A 24,370-nucleotide genomic window follows, 5' to 3' on the forward strand; every position below is an offset into this window, starting at 1 on the left:
TTCATGACGGAACATGAAATCCCGAACACTAATTTATTGATCAAGTCACTGGAGGATCAAGGATGACCAGCCTTGTGGCTTTGTCTTCTCTGACCACCGATCACTTCTAAATAGACCAATTGCCCCCGTGCATGACTGCAAATATAACAGTTCCGTTTTGAGTATCACTGAAATCCAAGAAGACTCAGGTTGAAAGAAATTAAATCCAGCTCTATCAGTGCTGTTCTGTAGCTGACGATAAACTTTGGCCTTCCCAGAGGTTACAGGCATAAAAAAACGTTATTTTCTTTGGTCAATATAGTATCATGTTCTTATTGTTTGCTATTAGGAAAAAAAGTCCAGAAAAGGCTTGATTAATTTTTCTAATGCAGCAAAACAAAGACTAAAAGCTTCATTCTTGGGTTATGGATGAGGTTGGGATGAGAACAATAATAGCAGGCTGTCAATGATTAAATATGAGGAATTTCAATTTTTTCCTCCCCAGACACCATTTCTACTCTCTGAGTCTCTTTTTATATGAAGGACCTGATTATTGGTACTGTTTACTGTACTGCTTACATGTTAAAGCATCAGTGATAATATTCCAATACAATAACAATGTAACACTGACAGGAACCATTCTGCATTTTGACTGATTTAACCTTTTCATACTTTAAGTTCATTTTGTGATCAGTATTTCTATTTCTGTTAATTAAAAACAGTTTTTAATGCAATTGTAGTAAAGTATTTTCATTGTGAATTATTGATTGCTCAAATTATATAAATGTATCTCCCACTGCTGCAAAAGGCTACATAAGGAAAAATATGTTGACTTTATATAACATGATTGTTTTGATTAATGTAACATCTGAATAATCATTCTCAGTAACAAAATGAGGAGCTGGATGAATGCAAACCCCATTTCTTGCTAATTATTTTCCCTGCTGTGTTGCTCCCATTTTCTGGATTTTTCTTTTTTACATGCACACATATACAGAAACTGTTACGTGTTAAGTCAAAAATATATAATGAAGGGTGTAATGTCTACCGATTTTTAAAGTTTCTGTGTGGTTTCCTCACTGAAATCTCTTAAACAGTGTACTCTGACTGTCCACTTCATCTGAATGTTTTTCTGGTTCCAAAGAAAGAAAGCAAATTCATTTAAAAAAAAACAAAAAACGTCAATTTCCAATTATGTCTGTATCTACAGTTAATACGTTCCAAAAAAAAAAAAAAAAAAAAATATATATATATATATATATATATATATATATATATACAAATACATATATATACATATATAAGAAAAATAAATGAACGCTGCAAAATGAAAGAGTAAAGTGTTTTATTTTGAAAAATGAAGCCGGAAGTTCCGTGTGACTTCCCCCCGCCCCGTTAGGGGCTTGTCGTTAGTTGAGAGGCAGGATGACAGCTGGACTGGTAGTGGAGGCGCAGCAGCGCAGTCGGAAACATTGACAACAATCGTTACAAAGTCTCGTTTTTAAAGTGAAGCACCGACAGATTTTGACGCCTCTCTCTACCAACCGGGCGGACGTCTTTGAGTTTATCAGAGGACGGTAACCGTTAAACCTTTGCGGATATATATATATATATATATTTATTTATATATATATATATATATAAATATATATATATATAAATGTATATATATATGTGTGTATAGCTATATATATATTTTTTTTTTTTTTTTTTTTTTCTTTTTTAACCGAGAGCGAAAAAAGATCCGTGTCCGGATGTGCCAGCAGTTTCGGGTTTTTTCGCATGGCGTAGGCAACCTTTTCTGAAGCGGGATATTCTTGACGTTTGGCGGGTCGGAGGAGCCCCCCCCCCCCCGGGTCGCCAGCGTATCCCCACTAACAGACACGCCACCTCTACATTTTGCCGATTTGGGGAAGAAAACGATCAGCGACATGATTGTGCAATAGAGAGGAGGAAGCGCTGCACGTCTTGACTACCTCTGTGTTGACTGTGGAGAAAGAGAGAGAGAGGCGGAGAGAGAGAGCTAGAGAGAGATAGAGAGACAGAGAGAGAGAGAGAGAGAGCAAGTCACCAGGGATAAATTGTGTTTTTGTTTCCTCTTCTAAACCCCAACAACGACGCGTTTTTCAGAGCTTGTGACAGCTATTACAACGGAGACGAAAAGAGGGAATATTCGTGTCCTTGCCTTGTGTGTGTGTGTGTGTGTGTGTGTGTCTGCTGGTGTGTGTGTATGCGTGTGTGTGTGTGAACACCTCCGAGGACTGGATAACCCTTCGCGATGACGGCCAGCACCCCAGCGGACATGGTGAGAGGATTTACTGTCCGTTCTTCACACTTTTACCATTTACATCCATTTATTCATGCGGCAGCGTGCAAGGCTGTTCTTCAAACAAGGATCCTGCTGCTGGTTTCATTAATCGGATGTCCCCACGGTTTTGAGACTGTATGGGTCCAGTGTGGCAGTGAATTTAAACTTTAAAGCCTAGAAGTTGGGTTTGTAAATGATTGTAGTTTAATTGAACTGATATGGTCCTTATGAGTGTGTTTGCAAGTTTTACCTCCCCAACTACGCTATATACCATTTTTTTTCCCCTCAGTTCCAAGCAGTCACTGGCTGCCATTGATTTCCCTACAGTACGAAACTTTATTTGCACAGTCCTGAAACTCGCTCATGCCCTGCAATCCATTGTCAAGTCTGCTCTCACGTTTGTGGCTCACATTATCATTGTCTGGCGTGTGGCATTTTACATCCAGGAGGATTTGAAAAGTCGGAATTGCCTCCTGACGATAACGCAAACTGGATGGGTGTTCACCAGAGGCGAAATGGTGAAACAGTATCGATCAATCCAAGAGGGGAATTGATAGTCTGAACTCCCCTCACCCAAAACTGGCATTCCTCGCAGATCGGCCCATCGAGCTCTTATCAAATCGAGCCTCTGTCCCTTCACTGGTGCCTGCTGTGCGTTTTCTATTTGACATTTTGTGAACCTACAGCATCACACAAGGCAACGCTTGGAAAGAGACGGGAGTTTTAGGAGCAGGATAGGCGCTCCTTTTCTGTTTTCGAGTGCGCAGTGAGACTGGTAATTGCGCTGCTGCCACAACCCCATTATGTCATACCTGCTGGCGTAGTGGTGCTTTAAAAAAAGGAGGCTAAACCGCAACCTTAAGTCTGTGGTCGTCATCAGGTGATTTTACCGGTTTACTCCCACCAGGTATTATCCTCAAATGGCTTGTTTACCGGTTTTACACTAGCTTACTGACTGTTGTGTGTGTTATGATCTCTCATAATAAAGATTTTGGTCAGCCTCCCATGGGTAATTTTTTTCCCACAAATTATGGGGGCGTATAAAATGCATTGAGTTGGGTTGACCCAATCTTAGACATATTTCCCCTCTGCATGGCAGTTTTATGTCTGCCGTCTTTGCCGCTAGTGTGCGGTGGCTCTAAGAATACCTTCAGGTCTATGTATAGAAAGGATAAACCACGTAATATGCCCCCCTCCCCATGCAGAGATCAGCTATCCCAGCTGTGCCTGTACTCCTGCCTGTCCAAGTTCGGCTGATCCCCTGAACAGCAGGTCCATTATGTCGTCAGGATGTTGGGATAATGAGGTGAGCCGGCCTCCATGTATACGTGGCCCAGTCAAAGCTAAAGCATTTAAGTATAGCACGTCGCAAGACATTTCCATGGATTATGGACACAATCGAGCTGAATCTTTCATTTTCCGATCTGTCATGACCGGTGGCTAAATCCTCATGAATCCCGAAGAACGTTCATAGATGGTCTTGTGTTATTCCAACAACGGTATGGATGTGTGAGGCTTCATATGGTCACAGTGTCATGGGTTAGTGTCCAGTCGTGTTTACTAGGGATGGGTTCCGATAGCCGGTTCGATTTTGGATCCGGAAGTCAACAAGAAAACTACAATATTTAATATTTGCCGCAGGTCACGGATTCTATTGAATTGATACTCACCGAATGATAAAGTAGAAATGGTACTGTTTTCTCTCTGTTGTTTTGACTTTTTTGGAAGCCACAGAACTTCCTGTGGCTTCTGCAGATGATGCACAGCCACCAAGTGAGGAGCAAGATGAGTAAGGGCAGGTTTAATGAACGTCACAGAGCAGAGACACAAAGTACGCGGTGAAAGCCCGACAACTCTGCAACATGGTACAACCAGGGTTTAGGCTCGATAGTGAATTACCATCGTTTCTGTTAGTGTCAGGGTCATTCTTGTCTGCTGATCAGTCACAATTAAAATGACCTTTTATGTTATGAACAGGATCAGAGGAGGCTGGATTCTTAAATACCAAGTTACATCTTTTGCTTCACAAAACAACTGAAATTTATTTTGTTACTGAGTGACATTTGTCTTCATTCCCCGCCAAACAAACTACTTAAAAAGATTCAATAAACGCATTTGGAACTGGATTCAGATTCATAAAAATGCTATCAAACCTAATCCCTAGTGTTGACTGTAATATTCCTCATAATAGTATTTTCCCTGTGTATTAAGAATATCCCTCAGCCAGAGGAGGTTGGTTCAAGCCTCCAGCCACCCTGCTGAAGTGTCTTTAAGTAACACACTGAATCCCTGCCAGCTGGTTTATAGCTCAGCCTGATCTGTGCTCTGAGTATTTCCCTGTGGGGGAAGTATCACATTATTATCGCATCTTTTTATTCCAGTGTGGGCATGAAGTTTATTTCTCCAACGGTAAAATAATACGTTTTTTTTTTTTTCAACTGCCAACTCTAAGACATTCTTTTGAATGGGTTTTATTCATGCCAGAGCTCCCGTCTTCTGGCTCATGTTATGAGTGCCTGCAGCAGAAACATAAAGGTCAAATTCTTTACATAAGTAAGACATTACTGGATTTTTGCCAGTGTAAATCTTCGCAGCAATTGCCCCCCTTTGTGGTTTAGCTCGGTCTATACATCAAACTAGCTCTTTGTGTTCCCCGAGGAATTATGGGGAAATATCAGCTATCTGCATTTAACTCATCCTGCGTGGTTGAAATCAGCGGCAGATTGCCCCCCACCCCAAATCGCCTCTCGGTCTGTGGAAAAAGTAAGCGTATGCAAACACACACACACATATAAAAGCTGTATAGAGTGGGAGTGAGAGTAGAAGGAGAGGAGATGGCTGGTGCCAAACATTGTGGCTGAATGAATCCGAGAGAAAGGAACAGTCGTGCCCCTTGAGAATGGAGGATGGGAATTTTTTCCAAAGGAGAGAAAGAGGAGGGAAAGGAAGAGTGAAGGATGGGGAGGGGGCAAATTACCTCGCCCCAGGCAGATCTCAGAAGTGCTGACAGGGTCGAAATGGTCCCCATGGCAACAGCGAGACGCTCAGATCTAAAGTCTGGTTGCCCGCGCGAGTGTGTGGAGGGGACTGGATCGAGATGCACTGCAGGTATGTGTGTGTGTGTGTGTGTGTGTGTGTGTTTGTAGCAACGCACAGATGAGAGCGGGTGGCACAGAAGCAGGAGAAGATGAGGCACCTCACTTCAGATCAACCCCCGCTGAATGAATACACCCCGGGCAAGGCTGAGAGCCCCACAGAGAGAGAGCGAATTTCAAACATCGCTGCTTTCGTTATGTAGACATAGACACGTACAGACAAAGGGAAGTACATTGTGGTCCCACTTTCTAGTTTGATGCGCCACACGATAATACTAAATAAAAATCTAAAAATTAGAAAAATGTGACTTATAAACCGACTCTGTAATGACTGAAAAGGCAGAGAAGGAGCGACTTCGGCTGGGGTTTGAACTAAAATTACCACGAGAGGCTTGTTTGTGAGCTTGGCTGTCAGTTCTGGTGAAATCAGTTTAGGAGCGTAGACTTTGTCTTTCAGTAGACTCGTAGGGATGATACCTTTTCAAAAGGTGGAGCCGGTTTGATATGTTTTATGTCCTCCTCTGCACAGGTCGCCTGCATATTTTGTAACAGATATCGCTCTGTTGTTTATCTAGCTTTAGAAATCTGAGCCATTTCCAAATCGCCAATGTTGTGTTACTGTTCTCTGCTACAGTTTCCTCATCTTGTGTGGACGTCTCATTCTTATCACAGTCGCTCACTTTAGCGTTTCCAAACAACATGTACGTGTATTTTTTTTTTTTTTTTTTCCTTGTTTTGGCCTCACACTTGTCAGCTGTGTAAGCCTGTTGCCGTTGCCTAATGGAGTGATTGTGCAGATGAGGGTTGACTCAAATGCAGAACAGACACATTTATCATAAATTACTCATTGTCGCTATTGTGCCAGATCATATCATCGCACCCCCCTGTTTTTTACTAATGCTTGTTATAAGCCTTCACTAAGAAGAACTTTTGGGTTAGAAGCTGTCAGATCACAGCAGCTATACAAAATTGTTATAAGGTAAAGTACGGAAATAGTAGTTCATAAACTAACATATTTCTGATATTCCAGAGGTAAAGTGGTGATATACCTGTGCTTTTCATCAGAATTTTCTACCACCTGGCAATACAAAAGTTTTTTAATGGCGGTGACTGTTGTATAAACCAATAGTTACACCTTGCTTCATCAGAAAGCCGCACCAACAGGATTGTGTGGCTTCTCTTTCCTGCTAGGAAATGGTTACTGACAGCACATGAAGAATTAAACTCTGTTACCACATGTACACTCTCACAGACACTCTATGGGCAGTATTCAAACTCCCCATCCTTCGTGCAGTACGTGTTAATTTTGCATTGGAGGTGGCAATCACAGCCCTGACCCAACCAGAACGGGAGGTATGATAGAACCTATTAACCCCTTTAGGTGAAATTGTTCATCTGTAATAATCAGTTGGTTTGCATTTGCGGTTTGGAATTCTGAAAATTGAAAAGAAGTTTTCACTTTGTACAACAGGAAACAATTTTGACAAACTTCTTGCACACCAAAGTTCTTTCTAACAAGCGCGTAGGATACTAAACTCTTGACTGAACCAAAGAATCTGGCACACTTGACCACTTGCACTTGCTTATACTTCAGACCTCAGACCTAGGGCTGTAGTCTCCCGGTCGACTGACCGATTGTTTGATTGGTCGGTCGATTTCCTCTAGTCCGACCAAATGCTCTAGTCCGACCAAATTCTCAAGCATATGTACACTTAAGAAATGTGTCAGTATATCTATTTGTAAACTCTTTTCTAGTATCCAGAAGCTTATGTCCAGTATTCTCTATTCGAATACTGGAGTTTTGTTTTACCGCAACAGTGTGTTGCTTAAAGCTAATTATCTCTGCTACTCTGTGTGTGGCTGATTACATATTTGGTGCTTTGAAAGCAGTTTATACTTCATCCCCACATTGTTAAGAGTCCCCTTTTGGGTACACAGAAACACAGACACACACAAAGGAGTCAGAGGTTAGGGCCAGAGGTCAGCGGTGTGTTGGTCACGGATGACAGAACAATGGGTGGGGAATCCTTGCTGCTGAGAACAGCACTCCCCGTCCCTCTTCCCGCTCGAGCTTAGCTCAGCATGTATGACACCGAGTAGCTGGAGACAGAGAGAGAGGTCCGCAGGCGTTCTTCATCCTCGGCCCGGAGCTGCTAACAGGACTGACAAGTTCAGAGGGAGAGAGAACACTCTCGAATCCTGACAGCGCTAGCTGCATTAAGCAAGTCAGTGAAGACGTGTGTGTTACCGATGCCATGTGTTGCGAGTCTGAGTCACGGATCAGGATTACATCATCCCGCCTGGGTGCAGGAGTTGACATATCGACTCCGACATTGTCACATGTAGGCCTGGGAATGCCACGGAAAGTCCCGACAGGAGTTGCGCTCGATTCATATTAATTTCCAGCACTTCAGGAAACTGATGACTCCAAATTTAGACGGAGCAGCGATGTGTAATACAGCAGCAAAAATATGTGTTCTACTTCAGATGAATGATGTGAATACTCAGTTGTTCACGGTATTAATAATAATGATGATAATAATAATAATAATAGTTTATTAAAGGCACCTCTGGTCTTTAGAACAAACAGTGCATAAATACAAATAATACGTAAGGAAAGACCAGATTAAAAACAAAACAAAAAATGATGATGTGCAGACTTACAGAGTGGGCCCAGTAGGGGCGGAAGATACAGTAGCGGCATCTGAAAATATGTCAGTGATGTGATTTTTAGATGTGTGTGGACGCTGTACAGATTTGACGGACGTTTTTCTCATCAAGGCATCAGATGGGACGGTACAGTTGGTCACAGACATCTCGCTGGCACTACATCGGCCAGGCAAGGCGAACGGTATACACCTGGCGTCGTAAAGCATTTACTCTGAGTCTGGCCGTCTTGCCCAGAGCAGTTGTGTTACTGTACACCGAGTTGGTAAATGACTTCATGGCGGTTCTGTTGATAATAGAGAGCTGAATGTTTTTTTTTTTTTTTCATTTTTATCGTTATGAATAGAAAATGAACTGAATACAACTGTGAAAGTTTGCAGTGCTTCCAGACTGTGTGGTGGCATTTCTCTTATCTGTGAGACTGCCGTGTTTCTGTAAGAGGGGTTGTACATTGCATATTTGTATTGACAGTTACTGGAATTAGCAAAGCTTTCGTCCATGTGTATGTCCAGCAGTCCTCTGTGACTGTGCAGAGTCAATTCAGTTGTATTGATGCATGTTGGCAACCAGCACCAACAGGAAATCCTATTGAGAGCCTCCCATCCATTGATTCTTTACGTAACTGTTTGCCTATGTCTGCCTGTGTGTTCTTCATCGTGGCATGTGTCTGTGCACGTGCATCCTATGTGTTGCTCGGTGAATAATGACACCCTGCTGCACAGATCTAGTTGTACATACCTGTCAACACTCCTGCTTTCCCTTTTCCATCTTTCATATCTGCTCCTGCTGATAAATTATTCATAATATGCTCTACGTCTGCGCGTTTCCTCTATGGGAGTCAGTCAGTATGATGGAGTTATTGATTATAAATTGCGCTTTCAGTGAAAAACGAGCCAATAAAGTTTAACTTTCTTAAAACTATGAAATTTAGATTTTATGAACCTGCACAGTGCATTTACACGCAGCGTATGTCACGCTCGTATCAGGGTTGTAATCACACTAGAGCCCGGCTGCTATACTGTGTTTGTACACAGTTAAACCTGGTTTCTTTTGCTGTTCTGTGCATGTGGCACGAGGCTAACACAGTGAACCAAAGGGAGGTGGTATGGGTGAAGAGTTTGTGCCACTAGTAGCAGTTGCAGGGGGGGGGGGGCCCTCATTTTACAGCTGGCGTGTTGTCCTGATGCTCAGAGGAGCTGAACATGCTGGTTGGTTCGAAATCAGCTCAGAGCAAAAACAATGAACATTAACAAAGTCACCACAACTTTAAGCAAAATCCATATTTTCCCGTATCCTGGGGGCTGTCACACGTGCTTCCAGATGTGTAATCCACTAAACAACTTATTTAAACTTGGTTTATTTTGACACATGTAGATGTCTCAATTAAGTTGTTACCCTAACCATAATGTTTGCAGCGGGTAATCATGTTAAAACTGGAGTTAAGAAGTTTTTTTTTACTGTAGCACTCCTGATAATTTTCGGCTAGAGACACATGTCACAAAGAAAAACTTCAATAGCCACCGAGATGAGAGCTTCAGGATGAAGGTAGCCATTAGATTTCCTCATGCATCAGGCTTGAAATCTCTCGGTCTCTAAGAAAAAGCGTCTGTGTGCGCACATGTTGGGATAAGGGCTTACTCTGCTGGAAATTCCCCCTCTGTTCAGCAGTCAGTTCAGCAGTCATTGTTGGCAGGTATGGCTTTGCTCTGGCTGAGGAATGTGTTGAACTACTTCACCGCCCCATGGTCCCGGTTCGAGGAGAAACTTTCTGGTCTACGGTATGGATTCTGGTCCTGATCTCTCTCGACGGTGAATAGGCACTCGTTGCATGCTGCGTGTCTCTGAATACAAAACTCGAGAGGAGCAGTGATAGTGACATCATGTACCCCACTTTCACAGCAGTAGTCTCTGCGGTACATGAGGGATACTGAACACCGCGGGACAGAAGTATAGTGAGGGTACGCTTCGGGTATTATGCCAAGTGGTACAGAGTCGGAGCATGCCATAAATGAGTGGGAGTCAGTGTGAGTAATATGCAAGCTCTCAGATGGCACTAACACAACAAAGTAATCCTAACTCGACTCTGTATGCCTTCAGCCACTTTTGAGGGGTGTGTGTGTGTGTGTGTGTGTATTTTGTCAACGTATTCAGGCATTTGTGGATTTGCATAGAGAACACCAGCTAAAGCACAACCTGTTCTTCCTGTTAAGATGACGTGTTTGCTGTTGGCTTTGCCAGTGGAGTAAAACCCACTCCAGTTCGCTCTTGCTCCAGATCCCAGCACAAACTAAGCTGCATCTAAAGGCCATTGTTTGCATGTAATAGTGTTGTCTATGCTTGGCACTGTGCCATTTGGTCACTTATGTCCCTCTGCTAAGTCTGAATAGCCAGCAAAAATTCTTTGACCTTTTATTTATTTTCCAAATGTTATTTATTAATTTAGCTCCTCATTTATATTTTCTAAAAATGTTATCTCCCGACATGACGCTGTTGAAAGCCTTCCTCACAATGGCAGGAATATGATTCTGGCTCCAAATACAGTTTTCTTTTTGCCCTAAAACAAGCCAAGTGTGTGTGTAATTGTGAATGTAATCTCATCCACAGGTCATTAAAATCCCCCAGATACCCAAACATGATATCGAGGCCATGACCCTTGTGTCCTCCATGGGAGCTACAGCCGTGACTCTGGGTCACACATAATGGGCAAAACAACAGCTTTTTGGTTTTAAAAAAAAAAAAAAAAAAAGGGGAAGATGAGTTATTGTCTCCTGATTCAAATGAAATACAGGAGATGCTGTGGTCTGACTGAATTGAGAAACTGAAAGGAGGAAGAGAAACTTGAGTTGAGAAAGTGGAGACACGACACGTAAAGAGTAAGATGAAGAGTCAAGCAAAAGCTCGTTTTACTTTAATTAGGAAAGTCTTGTTTTCTAAAAGGAAAGAGTGTGAAAACAATTTGCTCATTTGATACATTTTTCCTTTAATTGAGGCAGTTGTGTGGAGTGCCATGTTAGCCTGATCAGATATTCTTCTCACGGACATTTTTTGGCAATCAGTAATGTGAACTAATGTGAATCACGAAGGCAGACGGGGAGTCGCTCGGTTAGTGGCTAACGTGTTCCTTTTCCAGTGAAACTTCTTCACAAGAAATGTGCTCAATCAATACGCTCTGCATATACAGTGCACGCGTGTATCGATTTTCAGTTTTACACCCGGCATTAATGCATTAACAAACTCGGGCATCTCGATACAGATTGTTGTTTTTAATGTTATTCGAGGGATGTTACAGGAAGGGAACTTTCCATAATGCCATGTGGCTGTAATTTTCCCTTCCATGTAAGTTAAATAGATTTAAAACAAAAGCACTGAAGTGAAAAAACCCAACACTGTATATCCTTGTAAGTCAAAATGTTGAGTAGAAAGAGATTCTGCATGTGTGTGTGTAGGAGAAGTAGGGGATGGGGGTTGGTGTTTGACTAGCTCAATAAAAGGAGCCTTTCAGCTGCACTGGAAACAATTTCCAGCTGAGGGGACATTTATATTAAAGCTTTGCCCTGCCAGCACAGACTGAATGTGTGTCTGTGTGTGTCTGTGTGTCTATGTGTGTGTCTGTGTGTGTGTCTGTGTGTGTGTCTGTGTGTGTGTCTGTGTGTGTGCGCGCCCGTGTGTGTGCGTGTGTGTGAGTGAGTGCGTCAGAGCTGCTAGCTACCAAGAGTCAACTGTCCCTCTTCCTGATACATTTTGGGGACAGGTTGCCATTTCTAAATCAGTGCTTAAATCTGTCCTGATATTTGAACGTCCTGTGCCAGCGCAGTCAGACAGACAACACTTACTGAGGGAATTAGAGGGTCAGTGTTGAGACTCTTCGGGTCCCAGACAGGGCAGACATGAGCCATAGAGCAGTCATCCAAAGGTCAAGCCTCATCGACTGGATTTTCCAACGGGATCAGCTGGCCTCCAGTCCTCACCGTCATGCCCTTAACCCACACTTTTACACTGCTGTGGCTGTCAGTTAGAGTATGACTTTGTCATGCTTTGAAAATGTAAAAGTGTTTGTACTTGAAACCAACTCAGCGTGGCTCCGGAGCAACATGACACGAGGTGACTTTCTTCCTGGTATTGCAGTTAATAGGGGCTGCAACTAATGACTATTTTCAGAATAATTTAGTCTGTTTACTTTTGTGGTTAATTAATTGTTTAGTCAGTCTGCCTGTGTTGTCTGTCCAAAACCCAAAGATATTCATTTTGTTTTGTTATATCAACAGAACAAAAAGAAGCAAAGCATCACATTTCAGGGGCTGGAAGACGTTGCTTGATAAACGACTCAAATGATGAAGCTCAAGGTTTCGCGAGTCAGTTTTGGATGAAAATACAGAAACTGTGACGCTGTGTTTGGATCACACAGTCAACGTTGGTGCTCTTTGAATCCACTGCAGCAACTATTCAGGCCTCTGTCTGGCTTGAATGGCCGAACTTCGTGGGCACGGCAGTAATTAGAGCTCCAAACTGACGGACAAAAAAGCCTGATTTCTCAGAAGCAGAATTGAGATTTTTAAAACCTGAGGCCACACAACATTAACCTACGGGATCCTTACATTATCCATGACAGTTACGTGTTTCTATGTAACGTAAGTAGGTATTAGTAAAGGAAGTATCGAGGATATTATTTAGAGGAGAATCAGAATACAACTCTATTCGCTGACTTGTAGCAGAGCAACGGTTGCCAGGTAACCATCTCAGAAACTCGTCTGTCTATATCTACCAAGCACCATCTAGACTAAAGCCTTAATCCTCAACCGGTAGCCCCGAGCCAGCTTCATTACTGAGGCTTTTAGTGGTTTCCCCACTATGTGAGCAATCTGTGTCGACAGCAGCGGACTTTTTTGAACATAACAGGGCAAAGACTCCTGTGATTCTGATCCTAATGCTGAAACCGTGTCAGGCTTATTTGGAAAAAGGATGTAACGTTGCACGGGTCATGGACTTAGTATGTGAATTCGTGAGCTGTTATGGCAAGCTTGAAAGAAGAAAATTTGTGGGAAATGTGTTCCTGCTTGTTGGCTGAAAGGTTATCTGGATACCAGAGGAGGCAGTCATAGGGAGATGGATGGTAAAGCAGCCAATTCGCCATCTTTCCATTTTCTTGGATTTTATGATGCTCACACAGAAACACAGAGAGAGATATGATGAAGCAGAGGCTACGGAAGAGTTAAAGATAGAGCTGCAAGATGAGGGAAGTGTGTGTGCGTGTGTGTGTGTGTGTGTGTGTGTGAGAGAGAGACTAGGGAGCAAGGAGAAAGGGTATATTTGGCCTTCACGCTGTCTTGCACAAATTTGTCATTGCATGTTTGGATGTTATGGAGCACTCAGACTATGAATATCTCTAATGATCCCAGCAGGGGTTGTGTGTGCGTGCGTGTGCGCGTGCGTGTGTGTGTGTGTGTGTTTCATGTGTATGTGTGTGTGTGTTCAGAACGAGCTGGCAGTAATGAAGCATTGGACCTTGGACTAGAATGACTGAGAGCTTTTCATTCATTTCTTTTTTCTCACTTTTCTCATAAATAGGAAGCACTGGTTTATCTTGAGGGAAGCAGCAGAACTTTGACTTGTGCAGAGAACATTAGATATCGACCTCTCAATACACATTTTTGTGAAGTTGCGTCTCTGAGCCAGACAACATTTGACTACATATACAGTTAGGGGCAAAACAGCAGTGTTTTATACTGACTGTATGCCACTCGGTAGGCTAGTGGGTTTGAAAGCTTGGATGTTTGTGGGTGAGTAAGGCTGGCATGGTTTAGCTTAGTTTAGCTGACTTCCATTTAGCCTGGCACAGAATAGCTCAGTCAGCTGATCTTAGTACAGTTACAGTTCATAATGCAGCGGGTTTTAAGGCCCACAATAACCATTAAGGCTCAGAGATGGCAGGTACAGGAATCCTGACTAATTTTTAATCTGAAAGTGTTTTGTAAAGACGGGACTTTATCTGTGAAGCCAAAGTGTGCTGCATTTTCAAAACGCCCTCAACCTTTCAGCTACCCCGTCTTCCGAGGTGCCTTTATGATAAGCAAATTCTTTATTATACCACGTCTGTAAACATCTTTAGGATGGTCACGTACCAGGCAGCATAACAGCCCCTAAACAGCACCCCTTGGCTGATTATATCATCTGTATGTTTGTCCGAGATCTTGATTGGGTCCCCAGCCGCTCCCCCCCCTCCTGCTTGTGTAACCGGTTGCCTCCACTGTCTCCCCACTGAGGCTGCCTTTTTCCTGTTGTGCGCAAGACAAACATAAGCAGCGGCTAGATCAGATATCTAACCAGACTACAATGGAAAAAAAAAAAACACAGCAAACAACAAAAAGCAAACTGATTATGATTTAAAAGCGAACTGCTGTAGATGCACGTCTTACACACTGCGCACACGGGCATTCGCACACTAAGTTTGTGTCTGTTTTGATCATTTAATTGTTTTTTTTGTACTTTCATTTTTACTTAAATGTGAATGTAGATGACTTTGCCTAATTTCTAAACATATTACTAGAACTAGGGTATCCTGTGGGCTTGGTAGTCCAAGGTGCATTCTCTGTTGAATCCACTCTGAAAATGATTGAGGCCACGGTGTTGCAGTAGAATGAATGCACCGTATTGTAAAATGTATTCCAAATAATAGTGATAACTACAATGAAATCTTATACAGCAACACCACAAACTGCCTCAGAATGACCTTAGAGGTGAATACACACCTTTCCGGAAAGAGAACATTGCAGGAATGGCAAAGACCATTTTTCTGGGATGTTGCATTATATTATATTATACAGGCTCGTGGTGTTTTCTGTCAATTTGCAATTTGTAATGTACCTACCCTTTGCGCCAGAATTAGCAATTTTGCAAACGTCAGTGTCTATTGCCTAACTTTACAAGGTTTAGTGTTAGTTGCTTTATTTTTCACTTGTGTGATTAATATGTCTGCTCTAAGGTGTAAACTGCCAGGGGACTCTACTCCTGTCACTGCATGCTTCTTCATTCCCGAACAGACCTAGAAAACACAGTGTGTGTGTGTGTGTGTGTGTGTGTGTGTGTGTGGTAATAATACCCCTGGTTGTTTCTGTCCAGTGCCATCTGGTAAATTCCAGCACAGAGGGCGTTTTAGTTTGCCAGCAGTCTCTATCTGTGTGCCTCTCCCTCACTCCCTCTCTGACACACACACACACACACACACACACGCACGTAGACACGCATTTTTCCTTCCACACACACATGGCATCACGTGAGTTGTGACTGTGGGGCAGTGCTCTTTTCTGAAGGAGAAAAGGAAATGCAGTGTTGTGAATGTAACTGCTGTCCTGCAGCCATTCCTCCTTTCTCTCTCTCTCTCTCTCTCTTTCTCCATCACGTGTTCCATCTGTTTATTCTTTAAATTTCTGCTAAGACTTTATATATTATCTGAGGAAAGGGACAGAGATAGTAGTAGTTTTTGGAACCTAGTCATGTGGAGGATTGTGCTGTTCTTCGTTTACGGGGGGGAAAACAAACAAATTACAAAAACAACAACTTGTCAGGAACTGAGGAATGGAATTGGATTTACCAGGCAACCATGCACTGTGACATAATGGATATTTAAAGGGTCTTCACAACTCACAGAGAGACTTGTACTCTTAAATTCTCTTACTCTTAATGCTCACCAAAAAAAGGAGCGACATTTTTATACCTGTCAGCAGCAGTGTTAAACACAGGATCATGACAGATGACCCACGATTAATATTACGTTACTGGTGTGTTACATTTATCTGTCTCCATCCAAACCTTTACCAATTACTACCCGCATAGACAAATAGAAAAGCCAGCAGGGCTGCAATTCATAATTATTTCATTATTGGATCGGTTGATTGTTGTTTTCATTAATAATTTAATTATTTAGTATGTCATGTTGGAAAATTACGAAATATGGCATCACAATTTCCCAGAGCACAAGGTGATTGCTTTGACAAAATGTCCAAAAATATTCAATATGAAATCATATACAGCAGAATAAAGGAAAGAAGTCTTATATTGAGAAGCTGGAACCAATGAAGAATCACCATTTTGTTCAGTAAATGTCTTAAGTAATTGATCAACTATCAAAATTATTTTCTGTTGATTGACTTTAATTACTTGACTTATAATTTCAGCATTACTTTTACCACAAGGCTTATTTTTACATTTCTTTGGGGCCAGCTTTGAAAGTAAAAATGCATGAAATTGATTTATCTGTAAAGAGCAAATAGTTTCCAGTATCCCAAACTACAATTTTATAAGCACAGATAAAGAGAAAAAATCAGGGAAAAGCTTGTGCTTGGAAAGGACAGCCTGAAAGGTTATAATCAAGCTAATCCTGACTGAAGGGCATCGACTACACACCGCTGGGGAGACCACCTAGGAAAGAGGATGGGGGTGGGTGTGTGGAGACAGAGGGGGGGGTGGCAGCGGAAGGTAGAGGTCACCGCAGAGTAGGTAGTTCTCCCCGGAGGGAGGGAGGGAACAGCATGGGGATGCTTTATTTGACTCCAGGGTTTTCACATGGTGGGGGGTCAGGAAAGCATGGGGGAGGAAGTCACACTGGTGAAACACCCTGCGATGGAAGTGAAGGAGAGGGAGAGGAGGAGGAGGAGGAGGAGGAGGAGGAGTGAACAGACAGGGCTGCTGCAGAGCAAATGGTAGGACCAAGGAGGTAAAGGAGCAGAGGTCCTTTCATCAAAGCCTTCATCGGGGACCATCAGCCCTCTGTGTGGTCCCCTCACACCAGCAGCATGCCGACGTCTGGCATGTTGGCCTTTGGGTTTGTGTGTCTGCTGGTAGCTGTTTTTTTTTTTTTCCGAGTTCCTCAACAGGTAGAATATAGACCATGAGCCAGAACTCAGCAAATAACGTCCATTTTGGGAAACTGGAATCCACAAAGGAAACAAAGCAAAATCCAGCTTAATACAGATTTTAAACTATACTACAATACTACAGCCCATGTGTCTTCTTTCAGTTACAGTTTCCCATTCAACAGTATTTTGTGGCATTTTTAAGATAAAGCACAACTGAAAGTCAAATTCTGTAGTGATTTTGTTAAATCAAGACCATCTCTTTATGTTCAAAACAGTTTCTGAAAGTTTTCTCTGAATATTAATCTTGAAATAATATTGTATTAACAAACTGTTTTGCTGAACAGCTGAACGGGTTTCAGGTGCCTCTTCTTCTTTCCTGAAGCAGTTCCGTTTTCCTTTCTGCTTCCCAGCCAACAGTCAATCTACCGTCCATTTGCCAGACACAAAACAATGTATGTAAATATCCATCGTGCTCATAAATTAGGGCAGGGTAAATTTTTGACACAGAGGACCTCATGTAACTCCGCACTGTGCTGTGAAACGAGAGCAAGTTGCAAAATTGAAAATCTGGCTTGGATGTCAGAAGAAGCTGGCACAACAGCTGGCCAATCGCTGCGTAAAGTGGAAGTGAGTGTCAGATTGTCGTTTTCAGGAAAGTAACTGAAAATTCAGATTTTGGGAAAGAAGAGTCAGGCAGGATTTCTGACGCTATTCGACCACCTGAAAAGCAGATCCTTAGCACGGTCCGTGTTGCCCCCTTCCGCAGCCAGAACTATCCCGAGAACAGTTTCAAAACAGTTGTTGCTTTCCTTTGCTTTCACACAGTTTGCATCTGGAGAAGCAGGGTGATCGATCCTTATCAGGCCTCATCAGCTCCACAGGTGCTTTCTCTCGCTAACCGGGGGAAGGATAGTTTTCACTACCCATATCGCATCGTTTCTTTTTTGTTTTTTGCTCAACCAATGATGGAAACCACAAATACATCTTTGTTTCACCGTTTAGCACCTTGTCATTCTCTATCTCATCTCTTGCCTTGTGCGTCACTGGGAGATAGTGACAGACAGTCTAGACGCCGACAGAGGGATGTGAGTAGAATCGATCGAGCAATTTCACATCTCGGCCAAGGGCTTCAAAAGTAGAGCCTCAGCAGCCCCACCAGCAGGCATTTTGAGTGTGCACGCACATATTTGTTTGTTAATGTATGCGTAAATGTTTGTGAGTTAGAACACGAAATAGTTAGTGGATAATTGAAAGAACTAAGTGAATTTCATCGCCTTATTCCCCTTCACGGTTCCTCTTCTCGCCGCCTATCTCTCCGACCTTCGTTACTCTCTCTTTGAAGTCTTTTTGAGTCTCTCTCCGTTCCCTGTCTCGCGCTCTCATTTCCTCCCTCGGTCCCTTGGGCTTGCCTTCAGAAGTGTCAGCATTTCCTCCGCCCTCCTATGGTATTAGACCCTGTCCTCACTGTCATGGCGTCTGCACGGCATCAGCACTTTGGTACTGATGTGTGATACAGGATTCAACGAATCTTTTTCTCTCCTCTAACTCTTAAATGTTTCTCTATGTTGGTCACCTCCACTTCGTTTCTTTATCTTTTTTACTCCTGTGTTTTCATGTCACGCTGTCGTTGCCGGTTATATGTTTCATTTCTTGCTTTCTGAAAGTATTTATTGGGGTTTTGTTCTTCCTGTTGCAATGGTGACAGCAGAGCCTGATGTGGGGATGTCTTCGAGCCTTGAACGGTTACAGATGCTTAGAGACAGAAAAAAAACAGTGGAAATGTTCAACTGAAACCGTCATCTCTTTCTGCTAAATGACGTTCTTTCTCACTTACCCACGTTTCCATGTTTCTCTCATTTTCTTTGGACATTTATGAAGTGTCCTTATTACTTGTGTAGACGGTCAGTGGGCATTCGTCTCACAGACGAGTGACCGGGAAGAGTCGAGGTGCTGCCAGACACTGGCCCTAATCTGTTTTGACAGTCTGTCATACACGGGGTTCCAAGAACTGGCGTATTTGACTTTGGAGTGATATGTCCCATGCTTGCAGCAACATGTTGGGGGGAAGTTGTGTCATTAATCAGAGCAGCTAATTCAAGGGAAACTGATTTTACTTTGGGCAGAGCAGGGCAGTTGTATTCTTTAATTAATGCTAAATGTGCATTGCGCATTGTATCATGCACTTTCTGTGTTTTTTTTGTGGTTTTTTTTTCAGCTGACATGTTTGTGTTTCACAGTGAACGTCAAAAGCAGGAACCTGGGTTGGGGAAGACTGTTGTGACCTTAAATGTCCGAGCACCAAAGTTAATCAGTTCTTCATCTCTTCAAACACGTTTAAAGTCACACCTGTTTTGTCAGTCATACAACAGGACTAACATTGTGTTGTTAATGATTGTGGAGAGTAAAGTCAAGTCAGGTTGATCCACTGACACTGTTTAAGACGCTAAATCCACATCTTATGTTCGAGGAATAGTTTGACATTTCGTTTCACTTTCCTAATGAGACTTGGATGAAACGATTGATAAAACAACAAGTATAAACCTGCAGCCAGTAGCCATTAGCTTAGCATAAAGACTGGAAACAGTAGGAAAGAGCTAGCCTGTCCATAGCTGAAAAATACATTTTCCAGTACCGCTCAAGCTCATTACCATGTTATATCATGAGTCGTACAGTTTGTTCATTATTCACTATCTGAAATTTCTCCACTCTGGCCACTTTTTATTTTCCCCTTTAATGCCTACATGCTGTAACTAGTTGATATGGTTTTCCTATTGTTCTGGCTTTTGCTCTGGAAAAGGGAGGAAGCATAACAATGAGGGCAGCCAAAGAGACGAAAGCTGCTATGAGTGCTTTTGTGTAAATATTTAGGCGGCCTTGAACCTCTTCACCAGGCTAGCTAACACTGCATTGTGTGGTGCCATCTTTATCACACCTTTTCTCACTCTGTAATGTAGCACAGTAATGTTGGCTAAAGCTCCCTTTGGTCGCTTTGCCTCCGCACACAGTACCCCTTCAGTGTGCGGGTTGCCAGTGGGTAATGCCCAGTGTTGGCAAAGCGTCCATTTGGCATGTTACTTCCTTTGGCCCTGGTGTGTTGAACAGCCATTTTTTCAGTGCGAAGAAGCAAGGCACAGAGTTCAGGGAGTGGCTGGAGGCTGCAATGCGTTGAATACCTGTGTCAACCTCTTGTGTAAGCTCCGATCACACGGAGGTAGCGATAGGAAGAACCTGTGATCAAACGCGCCTATCTGGTGTCTGTCAGGAGAGAGGAATGCAGCCCTGGGCGTGTGTATGCAAGTTAAGCGAGGCGAATTTTCAAAGATGACACTGGGAGGGGAGATGAGAGCATGAAAAGGAGCTCTACCGGTTTCTGGAGATAGGAGAAGCGGCTGATGGATTAAAGGGTTATCTTGCACGTAAACGGAGAGGAGCGAGTGATGTAGCAAGGGGACCGAAAGCAGAGAGCTGTCAAGTACAGTGCCGGCTGGAGTGCTGCCGTAACAGCTGATCATGCTCGTGACAGGAAGGAGAGGGAGCAAAAAAGAGGAGCGGCGTGGATTCTGGCTGCGATGAGGACGTCAGCACATCAAAGCATAGGTCTTTTTGAATGACAGTACAAAAGGACAAGGGCTTGGAGAGAGACATGAGGTATGATGCGGTAAGTGAGTAATGAGACATGTGACTGATAGTGGCGAGAGCTGCTTAAAGGAGAATGGAGAATTTTTGGTGTTCAGTATCTCCTGGATCCAAAACCGAGATTTATAATTGCAGCAGTGAAATAATTGACAGCAAACCCAACACTTTCAGGACATTCAAGGGTCAGAGTTAAACTTTGAAAAAAAATGGACACTAAAATTAAAATTAAAAAATACTCAATGTCAAATAATGACTTTTCTCTAATAATTAAAGCAGACATTTTTAGTATTTGCAGAAGAGCTGAATGTGGAGGGTCTCTTTACTTTGTACAGTTAATCTGCCACAGAATGTTTGATGCTATTGCGGAGAAATGAAACCTTAATTTAAAAACGCTATTAGACCTAATGTAGTCATTAGTTTCTCTTTGCCACAGGAAGTTAGCAAGTGGCACCAGAAAGTGCAGAAAGGTTTTGTGGTTCTGGCTCTTACAGTCTCTCTTACAGTAGATTCTCTGTTTAATGATTAATGGCTGTAATAGAATCCAACAGGAAGGAAGTCTGTGTTTTATGTCCACTGAACAGGCTGCTTTCTTTACTCAGAAACAGGGAACCACAGGAAAGAAAAGGATTCTGGGATGGGAGTCCAGACGGCAGGGTCCCACAAGGGGTTTCAAAAGTTGGAGAGTTAACCGCCGAATTATTAAAGGCTTAATATCATGTTTCTGCTTTACTTTGCAATAACGGAGTTTTTGGCCACTGGGGGGCAGTGGAAACAAGTTGTGAACACAACAGTGACATGTTATCACCTATTAAGTAGATGCTGCGAACATGTTAGCAGACAGCTGCTTATTTACACATCCAACAGTTACAGAGTAACACTGTCCGTTGTGAGTTGTGTTTCCGTCCACCTGGTGAGTGTAAAGTCCAATATTCTCTCTCTGTTAGCATTGTGTTTGGTCGCCACCAACTCCAGGGAGAAACATCTGGCTCCTTAGCTGTGCGGCAGGTAGCGGCTAACTTTGTCTGCTGTTTGGTGCTGAGCAGGTGGTGTGTTGTGGGTTTTTAGAGCTTTTTTTCGACGCTATGAGAGCAGTGAGAGCGAACCAGAGCAGTGGAGGCGCTACAGATTTTGCTGTCTCAATTTCTTGAACCCAGAGTTAAATGATGCTGAGGCCATGTTACTGTACTGTAGTGAATATTTGGGAATGGCTGCTATGCCTGAATAACTGTAGCATAAACGCTAGCCAAGGATCATTCACATTTTCTTAAACTGACACAAAAACACAACGTCCCCTTTAAAGGAAGAACCAGTTGTTTGCTTGTTATTAATGTCATAAAACTTAATCACTCTTTTACGCTTCAGCCATGTAAAGTAGAGGCAAATATAGCAGCTGCATCCTTTTGAAAGGAACTGTGAAATGTATGAAACGTAACAGGTGTACACATCCTGTCGAAGTAAACGGCTTTATAAAACGTGTATATTTATGACTGATCGAATCTAAAGATATTAAATTCTATGTTGGTAGACATTTTGATGGTGTTCATGCTGAAGGACCATGTCATTTATTAAAATGGAAAGTTTGAATGCTGGTGTAGTGTTTTTTTGTTTTGTTTTTTGTTGTTTTTTTTGTTTTTTTGTTGTTTTTTTTCATCAAACGTTGCTGAGCCATATACTGGAGTCTTTTAACAAACACTCTTAACATTGTGTCCAATCAGAGCAATCATCAACTAAGAATACACACAGTTAGTGAACTTTCCCCTGGAAAACTGTGATGTAGTGTACAAGTACAATAGTACAATATGTGATGACAAGTTGTCCAACTACTTAAAAAAAACAACATCTTGTGGTATTCCTAAAATCTTTTAAATTTGAATCATGTCTAATGATTTGAAGGACAGTATGAGCAAGGACAAACTGCTTTGGCTGAAATTATTGTTTGATCATCCTGGGGCGGATGTAGACTGATGAAGCAAAAACATTAGATGAATGGACTTTATTGATTTGAAAGGCAGAAGACAGGCATACTGAGTTCAATGCATGTGTCACGTTTAAACTCCAGCTTTGAGGTCTGCAAGATTATGCACAGTTCTACCTGACAAATAATAAATTGCTCGTGTCTTTGAGGAAACGCCACTATTGAAGGTGGTTTTTTCATGTATTTCCTGCCGGTGCCAAGTTACTGTAACTGATCAGGTTAGAAATGGTAAATTTTAACTATGCTGAGGCACGGACAAAAGATCTGCCACTAAGATTTCACCAATGTGCAATAATATTAATGATTAATATTAATATTAGTAATAAGCCCACGTAGGCGTGAAAGACTCTACTTGCATTACCTTCAGAGGCAAGAGCAAACACAACAAGAAATTGCTACTGTATACGTGTGTCCAACATTATATCAGATATAAACTGAACAAATTAAACATATAACACTGTCATACCACAATGATAGGCCTTTAATAAAAACTCAGCTATGTCAAATGGCCTGTATGTAAACATTTAAAATCTGTCATATCATCCAGACTTGGATGCCCAGCAGACAATGCATTTCATTCTCAACCTTATCCAAATAACACAGGCGACATGTTCTGTCTCACTGTGGGACTAAAAGGAAGCGTCCAGTTCCTTTTTTTTTTTTTTTTTTTTTCCCTTTATTAGACAGTGGGGGCATAGGCATAGACAGGAAATGTGGGGGGAGAGAGATGGAGTATACAACAAAGGTTGTTTACCCCTTCGGGAGCTGAACTGATGCCAGATGCTTGAGCTTAACTGTTCACAACCAGACCTCTGACCTGTGGTCAGGTTAAAGGTGAAATATTGCTTGGGATGGTAAGAGCGCTTAATAACACAGTATGTTCTCCGCTTTGCTTTGCTTGATATTTCTTCTGACCATTTTTCTTGATCATTTTCAAATAACGGAGACTAAAAATAACTGACACTACAAAGCAACTTATTTCTAAATATAATACCATAATCAAAATATATCCATGGGCAAGTTATTTAAGCAATTCCAATAAAAGATTTGTTTTATTAATCTGTTGTCAGGCATGTTAATTGATGTATAATCTATAATCTGCAATCGCAGTATGTCACCCTTTTGCCCCACCTCACATGGCTCCCATGCCCTATCACCACATACTGAGAGTTTTAGGGCCATTTTATGCACCCCGAAGAAACGACGCATAGCTCTGTTTTGCACTTTTTCACTTTTTTTTTTGTCTGCAACAACATCAGATCCCTGCAGCATTATCCAAAATTGGGCTGACACAAGATTTGTACAGTTGCGTGTATGTATTGGAACCAATATCTTTATAAAGCTTAATCTTATTTAGAGCAGCTCACAGAGCCGTACCAGCAGAGTCGGACAGGATACTTATTCCTGTTTGAAAAGCTGATCATCTATGGTAAAAGATAAATATTTGTAACTCCACAAGCATGACTTAAAAAAGAAAACAAAACGGAACATATATGAAACACATATTGCCTTTTATCTAAAATGGATGATCTGTGTTTCATTTTCATTTGTCTTCAGTTGCCATTTACTACACCAGCCATGTACAATATTAAGCATAGTCTGAAGATCCTGTTCAGTCTCCGCAAGAAGAACTACATCATCTGCATAAAATGCACTAAAATCAGAAAGCCTTATCTCAGTACCTGACTTTTTAATTTCAACAAGTAAATAATTTGAATTATGTGCAAACTGTCGGGGGGAGCACATCCCCTTGATTCACACCAAAAGGAGCTGGAAATAAACCTGTCCCATAGTCTCTAATTTGCACATGTGCAACTGGGTCCTGATAGAGAGATTTCTCAGCTTTATAAAATTTCTC

The 24,370-nt window shown here is 42.1% G+C and overlaps 1 protein-coding gene across 1 annotated transcript in view; it reads left to right on the top strand.

Moving 5' to 3' along the window:
* Window positions 1-1,712: 1,712 nt before the first annotated feature.
* ubl3a (ubiquitin-like 3a) overlaps window positions 1,713-24,370 on the top strand; it is a 37,813-nt gene continuing 15,155 nt past the window's right edge. Inside the window, exon 1 of the mRNA XM_040150259.1 lies at window positions 1,713-2,284. Within this exon, the coding sequence (XP_040006193.1) occupies window positions 2,258-2,284 (27 nt within the window). The 5' untranslated portion in view covers window positions 1,713-2,257. The remainder of the gene's footprint in view (window positions 2,285-24,370) is intronic.

The sequence above is a fragment of the Xiphias gladius genome, chromosome 17 (genome assembly GCF_016859285.1).
Source record: "Xiphias gladius isolate SHS-SW01 ecotype Sanya breed wild chromosome 17, ASM1685928v1, whole genome shotgun sequence".
In the NCBI taxonomy this organism is placed as follows: Eukaryota; Metazoa; Chordata; class Actinopteri; order Istiophoriformes; family Xiphiidae; genus Xiphias; species Xiphias gladius.